Consider the following 10955-nt stretch of genomic DNA (forward strand, 5'->3'; position numbering starts at 1 on the left):
GACCTCGACCCTGGCCGCTCACTAGTGAGTGTAATTAGGACGGTCTTGTTTCCGTTGCCGTAAGAGTTGGCCCTTTCATTCTCACCTGCGAGGACCGCAGGGTCTCCATCCATTACGTGTGTGCGCCCTGGCTCGTCGGAGAGAGGCCAAACATTAATTTTCCGGCGAGTGGGTCCACGTAAAGCTAAACAATGTTTTGGAAAAGCAGCTCTGTTTACAGGGAAGGCCTGCTTATACACAGCTCCTGTCGCCTCAACACTTGGCGTCAAGAGGCAGGGCGTTTTATTACAGAGATTTGAACTTTACAGTCGCATGTTATGTAATAATATGTAATATTGTGAAGCGTTTATACAGAACAAACTTAATTTTCCTAAATTAAAAAGCTTTACTAAAATGTCAAAGTATCTAAAGGAATAATGAGAGAAGGAGGGAATTGAAAAAAAACCGCATATTTATATTCAGTTATGCTTCACTTCTCTAAAGAATATTCCATCCACAATATAATAATCTGCAATAATTCTCTTTAACCGTCTTAACCGAAAAGGTGTCGTATATCGAAATTCTAGGGTTAGGTTGAACGTTTCTTTTAGGTTTATAAGTCTATAAGTATGTTGAACAGTAGACTTAACCTCTTTAAGCATAAATGCGTTTGCATTTAGAGAACAGAATAACGGCATATAAAATCAATGCGTTATAAACCCCTATGTCTAAGTAAAGTGTTACTGACGTGGCGATGCATCTTGCTCCTTGCGTGTTACCACGGATGCCACGCTTGGCTGTGTCATGCGTTTTTACTGCAGGCCGCGGACTCTGTGGCCAAGGCGCACTGCTAGTCAGCCGGCTCGGGTTCGGCATCCATGCAGGTCTCCCACGGGTTCCGTGGCATGTGAGGCATGGAGATGACGAGCAGGCTGATTCCACTGAGGAAGAGAAGGATGAAGGCAGCGCAGGCGCAAGCGAAGGACCATGAGTAGTAGTACTCGATCCAGATGGTTTCGTCGCTGTCGATCATGCGCTTGACCGACTGCCTCATGACCTCCACTGAAATAACCGTGCAGAGGCCTGAAGACAAGGGCGTGCATACGTCACAGGAGCAGAGAAGTGGTTTGCGAGAGTTTCTCGGCATTCCAGAATATGGATCAGAACTTATTGAATTACAACACTCTGTCCTCTTCTGTATAACTGATAAACGGATCCTGTTTTGTCTGCTGACCTACAAGTGCTCTCTGACCTATGTGCTGTCTTTTACTATATACCTGTACAATGCAGAAACCTTTCCAACCATCTCAAACCTTTTTGTATATTCTTTGTAGGTAACTTTCGACTTGCCACAACATGCCAATGGTTCTGGCCTTCAGGAGGAACTTGGCTGTGGAGTCATTTTAACTTTTATGAGGAAAGTGTAAGAAATCTAGCACAGGTCTCACCTGCGAAGGCGAAGAACATTCCGGCAGGTCTCAGCAGGTAGTCTCTTCCTTTCCCAAAGGCCCCCAAGAGACACAGGCTCCCCAAGGTCATGAAGGCCAGGCTAAAGATGGCTATGGCAGCTGCTGAGATGTTGTACTCTGAAATGTGAAATTTCACTGCAGTCAGTCTTAGCATATAATGGCCCTCTGATTTGGTTATATTGTCTGAAAAGGAGTTTTGCATGAAAGGCAAATTTTCCTGACACCCAGTGTCTGGTGGGTCTCATAAAAAAAAAAAAAAACACACCAAACCCCCCCCCCCCCTTCACTGGTCCTTAGGGCTTTCATTCACAATCTCACCAGCTGTAAATCATTTCCACACATTTTGCTGTACTGACCAAACTTCATTATGCGGGAATGGCTTCAATTACCACACTAATTCACATTACAGCACTAATCAGTCTGACCTCTAGAGTGACGCTACATTTAATGTGTCATTAATTAGTAATAGCCTATAGACGTATTGATCATTAGAACGGCTATTGACATTTCTCCAACCGATAAGAGAATGCAGCGTGTGTGACAATAAGTCGCATCTCGCGTGCGGCACGTTGTCAGCCCGAGATAAGGAGAGTCTTTTCACTCCTAAGCTCTGCGACGGCTCTGGACCACGAAGCGTGAAATTGCTAGAGCTGCTCGGCGTGAGCAGCTCCGATGTCTCCATGCGGAAAACAGTGTTTAGCTACTGGATTGCCCTGCCTCCTGGCGGACCTGTCCGAAAAACATCACGAGTGACGCGTAGGTCAAAAGGTTATGCTGAGAGGGCAAGGGTCATTTTTGGAAATATTGTCCAATTAGGAAAAAAAATGTATGTAAAGATGAAAAGAAACTGGGGGAAGTGTGGGTGGTTGCAAGTAGGGTGTGTTTTTCACAAATCTTTATCTGATTTTGTTTACACCTTAAGGCAATTTATTTCATCAGTTGAAGGAGAATTTTAATGGTGGATTTTACTTGTTGGATCTTGAAATTTGCTTTGTTATATGTATTTTCTGCCCACACATGCAAGAAAGTGTGAGAATCTAGGTTTAAACTAAACCAGCATGTGCTGGAGTCCTTTGTTGAGTTTTAGTAGTTATGTGCTTCCGCCCTCCTTCATGTTTCCATCTTTCCCACTGATTTGACAGCTCCGGGTGGACACTTCCATTTCATGCTGTTTTAAGATCAGCTTTTCCTTCCCAAATCCTAACAATATTAGAAGGAGAAAATAGTGAGAGTGGCCTCAGATCAGTGTGAGACGGCAAAACTGACTACACTGATGCACAGCGTCCGTATGGTTCTTGGTGTGAGGCAACTCACCCTTCTGAGTCTTGACTTCGAAGACTTCGGCCTCCTCCCCTGACGTGAAGTGTTTGAAGTAGGAGCAGTTCTTGACTGCAATGAGAGTTGAAAACAGTGATTGTGGCTGAGGGATTGCAGGTGCTGCCGAGACCGGTTGTTACCATGCACTTGTACTACCAATGAGCCTGGCTGGCATTTCCTCCCGAGACCGGCACTGGGAGATCAGATGCAAGCAAAGCATTCTGAGCCTGTGAATATAGTGGGCAGAGGGCATATCAGTGCATTTATTTTCTGCAGGCATTCTCATGTTGTTGACAGCACGCCAAGATAAGGTTTATCCGTGTGTGTGTTAGACTGAAGAGAAAAATATTTCCCTCAGAAAAATGAGAAGCTTGGTTTAGCACTTTCCCATTCACCTTTCAAGAAAATCAAAAACACCACCGCGAGTGGATTCGTAAACATCTTGCTCCCAAACATCTGCTGCTGAATGTAGAGGTGAGGCCAAGGCCCAAACCTCACACGACCCCCTCTTAGGGGCACGGGCCAAAGCGCGATGCCCTGGTACCACACGTCACTGGCGATACAATTCCATGACCCATTGGCCACTCCACAGACGATGCCTCCATTTTGTGACTCCCATGGCACAACAGAGGAGCCCAGTTATGGTGGAGCATAAATAGTCTGACACCTTGCTGTTGGATTAAACTCATAAAACATCCTTTTGCTTTGCTCTGTCCAGAGAAAGAGAAAGCGAGCGAGCGCGAGCTGGGAAATCAAACTGGGGAACAGAGGAGCTGTTTGTTACCCAGGACCCAGAATCTCCGTCAGGGGCAAGGACAGGGAGAAAGGGAAAAACCCCACACACAGTGCGGAGGTTACCTAGCAACAGGCTGTTTCTAGCCTAGCTGTGTTATTAGCTAAGGCTGAATAAGGAAAGTGAGGCTAGGGGGCCACTGCACTGCTTTTAGGTATCATTTATTAACCATTTGACCACTCCTATTGTTGAGGATTTTCTGGATTTTCATCACTCAGTAGACCTGGCAGCTCTGGGACAGAACAGTGGTTTCCATTAGTGGAAAACAAAGAGTGGTCTAACATGGAAGTGCCACCAGAGACAAAGTATGAATATACCATTAATAAAGTTTCAAGACCTTGGGCTCTTATTCCTTGTGTAATTATTAGGGGTGTAATGAAACTCATATTTTTCAGGCTGATGTGCTTTTTGATTTGAAGTCAAAATTAGATTTTATATATATATATATAAAGTTAGAACTATATGATAAGTTTTATATATATGTATCCTTTCAATACTCTGTTTCAATTTTCTTTCTTCATTTTTTCAATTCTATATTGCAATCATCAAACCGTTGTAACCATTATGGCAGAAAATGTGCTGTGGGCATGTTGTGGTCAGCTGACAGGGTGCAGTCTCCCGGTTGTTGACATCTCTCTGTGAGCTCTATATCCACTGCCCAGGCTTCGTCAGTCTAGTCTCCCACTGATCTCACATCAGTCTCAGATTAAAAAGTCACCGCTGACGATTTTCTGCTGCAGTGGGTCTGCCACCACATGCCCCGCTCCACAGGCACCCAGATCGGTTTAACAGTGTGACTGAAACCGAAGATGGAGCGCATGGTTCTGGCCCTGCACCTTCCCCTGGATCAGTGAAGCGAAAATGTACAGGCTACAATGCTGGTTTTGGGACCGATCATTGACCTTGGGGGGGCGGGGGGTCTGTTAATAGAAACAATTACTCCAGGGAGGAAGTCAATTACTGGGTTGCAATGGCTGTCACATTAGGTTTTTACTTTTGATTAAAACTCCCTCCCTGTAACAATTAGTGTAAACACACATACCACTTGGCACTGAGCTTGCTGTGAGCATTGGCCTTTCCTGTTTTCCTGGGCACCTGATCAGGACAGAGCTACTGAAGACAAAGCCGTGACTCAAGTTCTCTTTTGTCCACACACGGAATGACCGTGACATTCTGGGTCAATGTGAACGGAGCACACTTTTAAAGCAGCTAACCTGCTAAGAGCTCTCTTATCTGGGTCGCACCAGCCAAGCTTCTATGGGGGCCTTCATAGAGGTGCTGCCAAGCCTCCAGAGAGAGCAGCGTTACCACTGTTACCTCCACTCCTGCTCTGGGTAATCTATCATTCCAGTGGACGTTTTTCTTCATGTGCCTCTTTAAGCGTTACCTTCTGGCATTCTCTGGAGGGTTAGAAGAGCCTCTCTCTGCATCTTTGATCTCCCTCGCTTGCTCTCGTTCTCTCTCACTCACCCTCTCTCACACACACATAAACATCCCTCTGCTGGTGCTAGCTCTGGGAATGCAGCCATGAAACTCCATGAGTAAGTGTGAAGTAGGGGGTAAGTGACTGACTAAGTGCTAACGTGTTTACTCATGGCTTCAATCTTATGGCAGGAGAGTCTATCAAAATCAAGTGCCCCCCCCCACCCCCACCAGGCCATGCGGATGCTAAGCTGGTGTGAAATTGATCACATCTGGCCTGCTGGGAGACCCTCCTCCCCCAAACCCATCTCCTCCCCCAAATCTGCCCCTCCCCCCCAAACCTACTGTGCTCAAATGCATCTGTGAGGCCCTATCATCGTTATTGACCGTTGACTACAGGACCACTCCAAATCATTCACTGTTACCAGTTGGGTTCTGTGCCAACTGCTTGATTGAACTAATCAGCTTGTTATATTAGCAAATGATCTAAATTAGGAGGTGGATGTGCTTGGCTGGACCATAGTTTTCAGTTTTGTATCTCTGGAGAGTCTCTGTATGTAAACCACGAACAGCACCCATGACCCTCACTGCTCCACTAGGAGAAAGCTACCATGGAAACAGCTTCATCTCTGTGCCCTGGCCTGGGGAAGATCCTCCCAGCACACCCAGGGGCACTCTGCTGCACCCTGCAGCCAGCCGGGCTCACAGGAAGTGCGTGAGCTCCCCATTTATCACCTCCTGAGGTGTGACGGAGGGTGTACGTTCCGGCTCCAGCAGCGCCCTGCTTTACACACTGGGCTGAGTGACTGACATAGTCATTGGCTGTCTCACCTCTCCCTTATCCATCTCCCCAATCATCTGGCCTGCCGTTCATTTGGCACAAAAGCCAATACCTGTAACACTCTCAGCGTTCAGCCATGCATCTGTTGCGACTTCTTTATGAAATCAACAGGTGCTTTGCTATAGAGTGTGAGCTGTAGATCCTTCAACATCGTGTCAGATAACAGTGGATCTTCTCCAAATGTTTATTTAGCACCAATTCATGCAACAGAACGAGGACAAAACTGACTCTTTTTTAAACATCCCAATCATACCTTGCTGCTGCATCCAGATTCATTTTTTCTTTCTTCTACTACTTATCCAGCCTCATGAGCTGAGACATAACAATGAGGTCGCTTCTTCCCCAGAGTACCATAAAGGATAATGAGATGATCTAACTGCCACAGGCAGAAACATCTGCTTCTCATTTACACACACTCAAACATCCAACAAAGCGCCAGTGTAACAAAGCCGTTTCATATACGCTGAAATGATGCCATGCACAGCAAATCAATGCGAGTTCAGTTAACTTGCGGTCTGGATGGTGCCCGCACAGATAAATGAGAGAGAGGCGCAGAGCAGCCACTGTATGGAGTAGTTGGTTTCACTTCGTGGGCTGGAAAAAAAAAACATATCTCTTACTTTCTTCGTCCATGCTGTTTACTGTTTTCCTGGCCGTTTTGCCATTATCAGATCCACTGATATGCCCTTAGCTAAATTAGCACTGGTGGAGTGAGTCCACGTCTAGAGTGATGAGAAAATCTCTGCAAATGATCGTCATCTCTGTCTTACCCCCAGGAAGGCTGATGGGGCCACAGCCCTTGCCTTGAGGGTCTTCCTCCATGATGAAGATGCTCTTCTTACAGAGCCTCCAGAGCCCAAAGTGTGCCGCCTCGCAGGTGGTGTTGAGCCTCTCCACCCTGGGGCTCAGCACCGCCCAGTGGTCCGTCACCACAGCCGCCAGCATGGACGAGACACCCACCAGGATGATCAGAAAGGTGATCTTCACCTTGGTTTTCTTGTCCTCCAGCATGGTGGCGAGACACGTTCACTCAGCAGGAAAAACAACTCTTTTGTTTTGTTTTGTTTTTTTTCTCTTTTTGTGGTTGTTTTTTTTTTTAAGTTACAAACTGTGCCTCAGGATGAGGAAAATGCAAAACTCAACGCGGCAATCCACAGCCTCCTCACTGCAGCTCGCTGCCCACAGATCTCTGCTTCAGCTTGGAAAAAAGGGGCCAGATAACAGTGCCCTAGTTTCCTCTCCCTCTCCCTCCCTGGAAGGCGCTCGGTGTGATGGGCTGGGGGTGAGGTGCACTGCCTTTGTGAGGTGCTCTCAACAAGTTGATTAACCAATATAGCACGACCTGCTGCTTGTGTTGGCAAAGCAGGTCCATGCCGGTATTGTTTGACACTTTTCTTGGGCAGCTAGGTCCACTTGTAGCTGTTTGGCAGTAGCTAATGTCTCATGGAGATAGCAGAGGTTAACAAAACAGCATAATACTAGCAATTCTTTACTTAAAGTGTCAAATAATATACTCATGTATACCTGTTTTAAGTGTGAAGCAACTGTGCATTTACAGTTGTGTCTTTTCTTAGGCAGTTACACTTTAATCACTTCCTGTATAGTGAGCTCTCATTTAATCTGGGGGACTCATGGGAAATCTGACTTTATTAGTAGAGTAGGCGTTTGTACAAGATGATCTACTTTTCCCCAAATAGGGGAGGGGAGGGGTGGGGTGAGGTGGGGTGGGGTGGGGTCCGATTTCACCTGTCTGCCCAAATACTGCAGCACCAGGAGGAAACTATTGTGACTTTCCCCTCTTCTGTGTTGTCCAGTATTTACTTATTAGTCACGGCTGAGGCACCCAAAAGCACTGTAGTCTTAAACGATGTATGCAAGAAAAACGCCAATGATAATGATCTAAAATGAAAGTCAATAGGGTCGAAGGAGCTCACTCACATGCACAAACATACTCTGACTGCTAGTCTTAGTCCTGGTCTGGCTTCTCTCAAATGGTTAGGGATGCTCTGTTGTACCCGATTCACACTGAAGTTAGACAAATGAAAGAAAATACAATGGTAAATACGTTGTCTATGAAATTGATGGAGTTTAAGAATCAACAAGCAACAGTAACATAAAGCAGATGGATTCAGACAGTTAGCATCCTTAATCAGTTGTCTCTGTAATAAATCTGTATTAACTGTCCTATGTGATTACACTTAGAGTGGAATGTAGTGTACAAATAGCATAATTTGCCTCTCTTACTTGTATCAACACTAATGTTTCCTTATGCAAATCCCTTCAACTTGGTTGATGCTTTTTATAAAGTGCCATGGCCCAGTTTGTAGGCCTCTGGCCCATTTTCTTTAGTGACAAGCCTTTTAGAGCCTTCAGTTTCTACAGAGAAAATAGAGAGGCCCCATCAAAAGACTCGATGTGCCAAATATGGAACAGTTTCCACTGAAAAAGATTTTCTACCCTGGGGTGCAATCTATTACAGTTTAGGAAACATAGCTGAGGATCGTTCAGTGCATTGCACTATTGAACATAAAGCGATTCAGGTCGAAAACACACTCGAACAATTTTTCAGCCAGGGACTGAGCTCTTGGCCATGGTGAACATTTAGCTGATTCACAAAGCTTTATTGTCCAAATACGTTGCCACACTAAAGCTGCAGAGGGGATAACTGAGAAGCTCCTGTTGTGGACACAACACAGGAGTGCAGCAGTGCTTATTTAAATGACCTTTGTGCAAATGGCTTCTGTTCAGACATTTGTCTCCTCGTTCAACCTTTATGTGACCTCCCTCTGTAGTTCAATAAGAGTAGCCCCTGGTGTAAAACCAGACCCAAGCAATATGCTCTCCTTTTTCGATCAATCCTCTCTCCCATTCCGTAGAGCCTACAGTCTAAACGGACAGCGGTAAATCTGATCCAAGACCAGTGTTCCCCCTCTGAGACACTAGAGCGAGTACGGGCTCCGCGGCTCAGCAGTAACAGCTTGACCAACAGCTGGGAAACATTGCGCCCGGTCAGCATCGGCGCAGCGGCCCCTCGGCTTCTGGAGACTGGCGAGTTCCCACCTTGGGATCCACTCTCCCAAGCGCTTCAGACCACACGTGTGTGCCTTGCACAACACACTACACATTCCCAAACACATTAGTCTCTTCTGAGCACAGAGTTGATAGTAGGTAGCTTTTGTTTTTTCATACAAAATCTATTAAATGAGGATGACTGGAATGCCATTATGCAGAAGAGAAGCTGGTATTTGACAGGAATACACTGTTACCTATTAATAGGCAGCATTATTCATGCTAAATTAGATTACTTAGGCCCTTGGGCCATTGGCACAAAGGTCATGCAGGTTAATGTGAAGCCATCATAAACCAAATTGGTTTTCACAATTCTCCATCAGCTTTAATATATGCTGTGTAGTGGATTGGCAAAAGTGTAGAATAACAATGTTTAACATGGCTGTGCAAATGTATTAAGCAATACATATTATTGCTTACTAAGGGATATTAAAGGGGGAAAAAGAAAATTGGTATAAGAAAGGTCATTACAGAACTAAGATTTAGATTTGAATTATAGAATAATCTCTCCATCAGTATCACTCATTATGATATCCTTTTTGGAAAGTTAATATCACAGTGTTAATTGTGAAAGAAACAATCTCTTCACAATTATGAAAACAAAAACACAGGATATGAGAGTCATTCATTTTATTATCATATTTGTTATTGTATTATAGTTAAATTCTCGTGTTGCAACCGTTGTCATTAGCCATAATATTAATGCATCCACAAAACAATGATAAGTAATGAAAATCTATACTCAAACAGAGTTGTGATACAGGGAACATCGAGGGAGAGAGATGAGAACCAGACACGTCGAGGAACAAGAGTCGTTTAATCCAAAAACGAAAGTGAAACAAAGGACAAACAAAACTAATACACACACAGTGATGGGCACAGCAGTAACAGCTTATAGTGAAAATGAATGAAAAGGAGCGTCAGTCACAAGTGTTTAAATACATGCAGCAAAAAGACAGGTAACAAAGGGCAGGTCTAACAGATAATGAGCCAGCAAGAGGTGTGTGGCAACACAAAGACCAAACAGTAGCACATGGTGAGCTGTCACACAAAAACATAGCTACATGGCAGGCCATACCACTTGGTCTAGGGGGTAGGGGAGCATGTCTCCCAGAGAAGGGAGAGTACAGCAGGACAGGAACAGGATGGCCCTGGTGCTCCACAGCAGGGCAGGTCGACGTGTGGACTTTAGGCCGGACAGGAGGCGGGAGCTGAGTACAAAGACCATGACTGGGCCGGGAAGGGACACAAAAGGAGAGACAGAAGGATAAATTCCCATCCGGGATGGGAAAAGGGGCAAGGTTCCAGTGGCTGGCTAGGAGGTGGAGTGGGCTGGGTGCATGGCAGATCCGGAGAAAGCATTCTCTCAGGTGCTGACGAGGCAGGAGTCAGAGGTGTGCCTTTTGAAATGCTGGGCAACGCTTCAGGCTGTGGCACAGGCCATGCTTGGTGGAGCGCCTCTTCAACATGTCCCTGGCTCCAATACACATGCCAGGGGGTGCATGTGCAATGGAGCTGGGAAGGAGTGACCCAATGGCAGAGAAGAGCCCACTAAGGAGGCATCTCAGGGGCCTTAGGTGTGCCCGCTGCCTGATTGGCTCCCATACCTGAAACACAAGAAAAGGTTAGACTGATCCATGTTAAGGCTCCCTGCAGGGCCTGCCTGACCACCCACGTGGTTGTCCAAGGAGACCTGGGCAGTCCCCAGCAGGCCCAGCCCAGGAGCCTGAGGACCGCCTAAGAAATTCCAGGGTGATCTCCCTCCTCCAGGCTCAGGGTGAAGCTATCCATAAGAAGGGAGGCTGAGGAGGATTCCGGTGCAGGACTAAGCTCCGGCTTTTTCTTCTTCTGGCTGGGTGCATCCGGCTCCTCTGTCAGGGGCCCTGAGGCAAGGACATTAGCAGGAGAAGGCAGACACCTCACACCCCATCAGGAGTGCAGGGAAAACCTCAGAGAGGCAGGCTATTCGACTTCCTCCCCAGTCAGTAATATCTCTCCCGACCAGCTGGTCTAGTATATCGACCAGCCGGTGAGCAGTGCGCCTTTTTCCTCTCACATGTTTGCT

General features: G+C 46.1%; 1 protein-coding gene across 1 annotated transcript; it reads right to left on the reverse strand.

Annotated features, from left to right (window-relative positions):
• Positions 1–365: 365 nt before the first annotated feature.
• cacng1b (calcium channel, voltage-dependent, gamma subunit 1b) lies at positions 366–7058 on the reverse strand. The gene is made up of 4 exons (XM_026997842.3): positions 6592–7058; positions 2763–2837; positions 1428–1565; positions 366–1062 (listed from the first exon to the last, which is right to left on the reverse strand). The coding sequence occupies exons 1-4, from the start codon at positions 6830–6832 to the stop codon at positions 830–832; spliced, it is 687 nt and encodes a 228-aa protein (XP_026853643.1). The 5' UTR covers positions 6833–7058; the 3' UTR covers positions 366–829.
• Between the last annotated feature and the right edge of the window lie 3897 nt (positions 7059–10955).

This window comes from Electrophorus electricus, chromosome 3 (assembly GCF_041902795.1).
Source record: "Electrophorus electricus isolate QZ-2024a chromosome 3, ASM4190279v1, whole genome shotgun sequence".
Taxonomy (NCBI): Eukaryota; Metazoa; Chordata; class Actinopteri; order Gymnotiformes; family Gymnotidae; genus Electrophorus; species Electrophorus electricus.

What these genes read in the sequence shown, in the direction of transcription:
- cacng1b (XM_026997842.3), bottom strand. Translation starts at nt 6,832, where the DNA reads ATGCTGGAGGACAAGAAAACCAAGGTGAAGATCACCTTTCTGATCATC. An exon ending in CGAAGTCAAGACTCAGAAGG is followed by an intron (nt 1,566 to 2,762) that starts GTGAGTTGCCTC and finishes TTCACATTTCAG; the next exon opens with AGTACAACATCTCAGCAGCT. An exon ending in AATGTTCTTCGCCTTCGCAG is followed by an intron (nt 1,063 to 1,427) that starts GTGAGACCTGTG and finishes CCTTGTCTTCAG; the next exon opens with GCCTCTGCACGGTTATTTCA.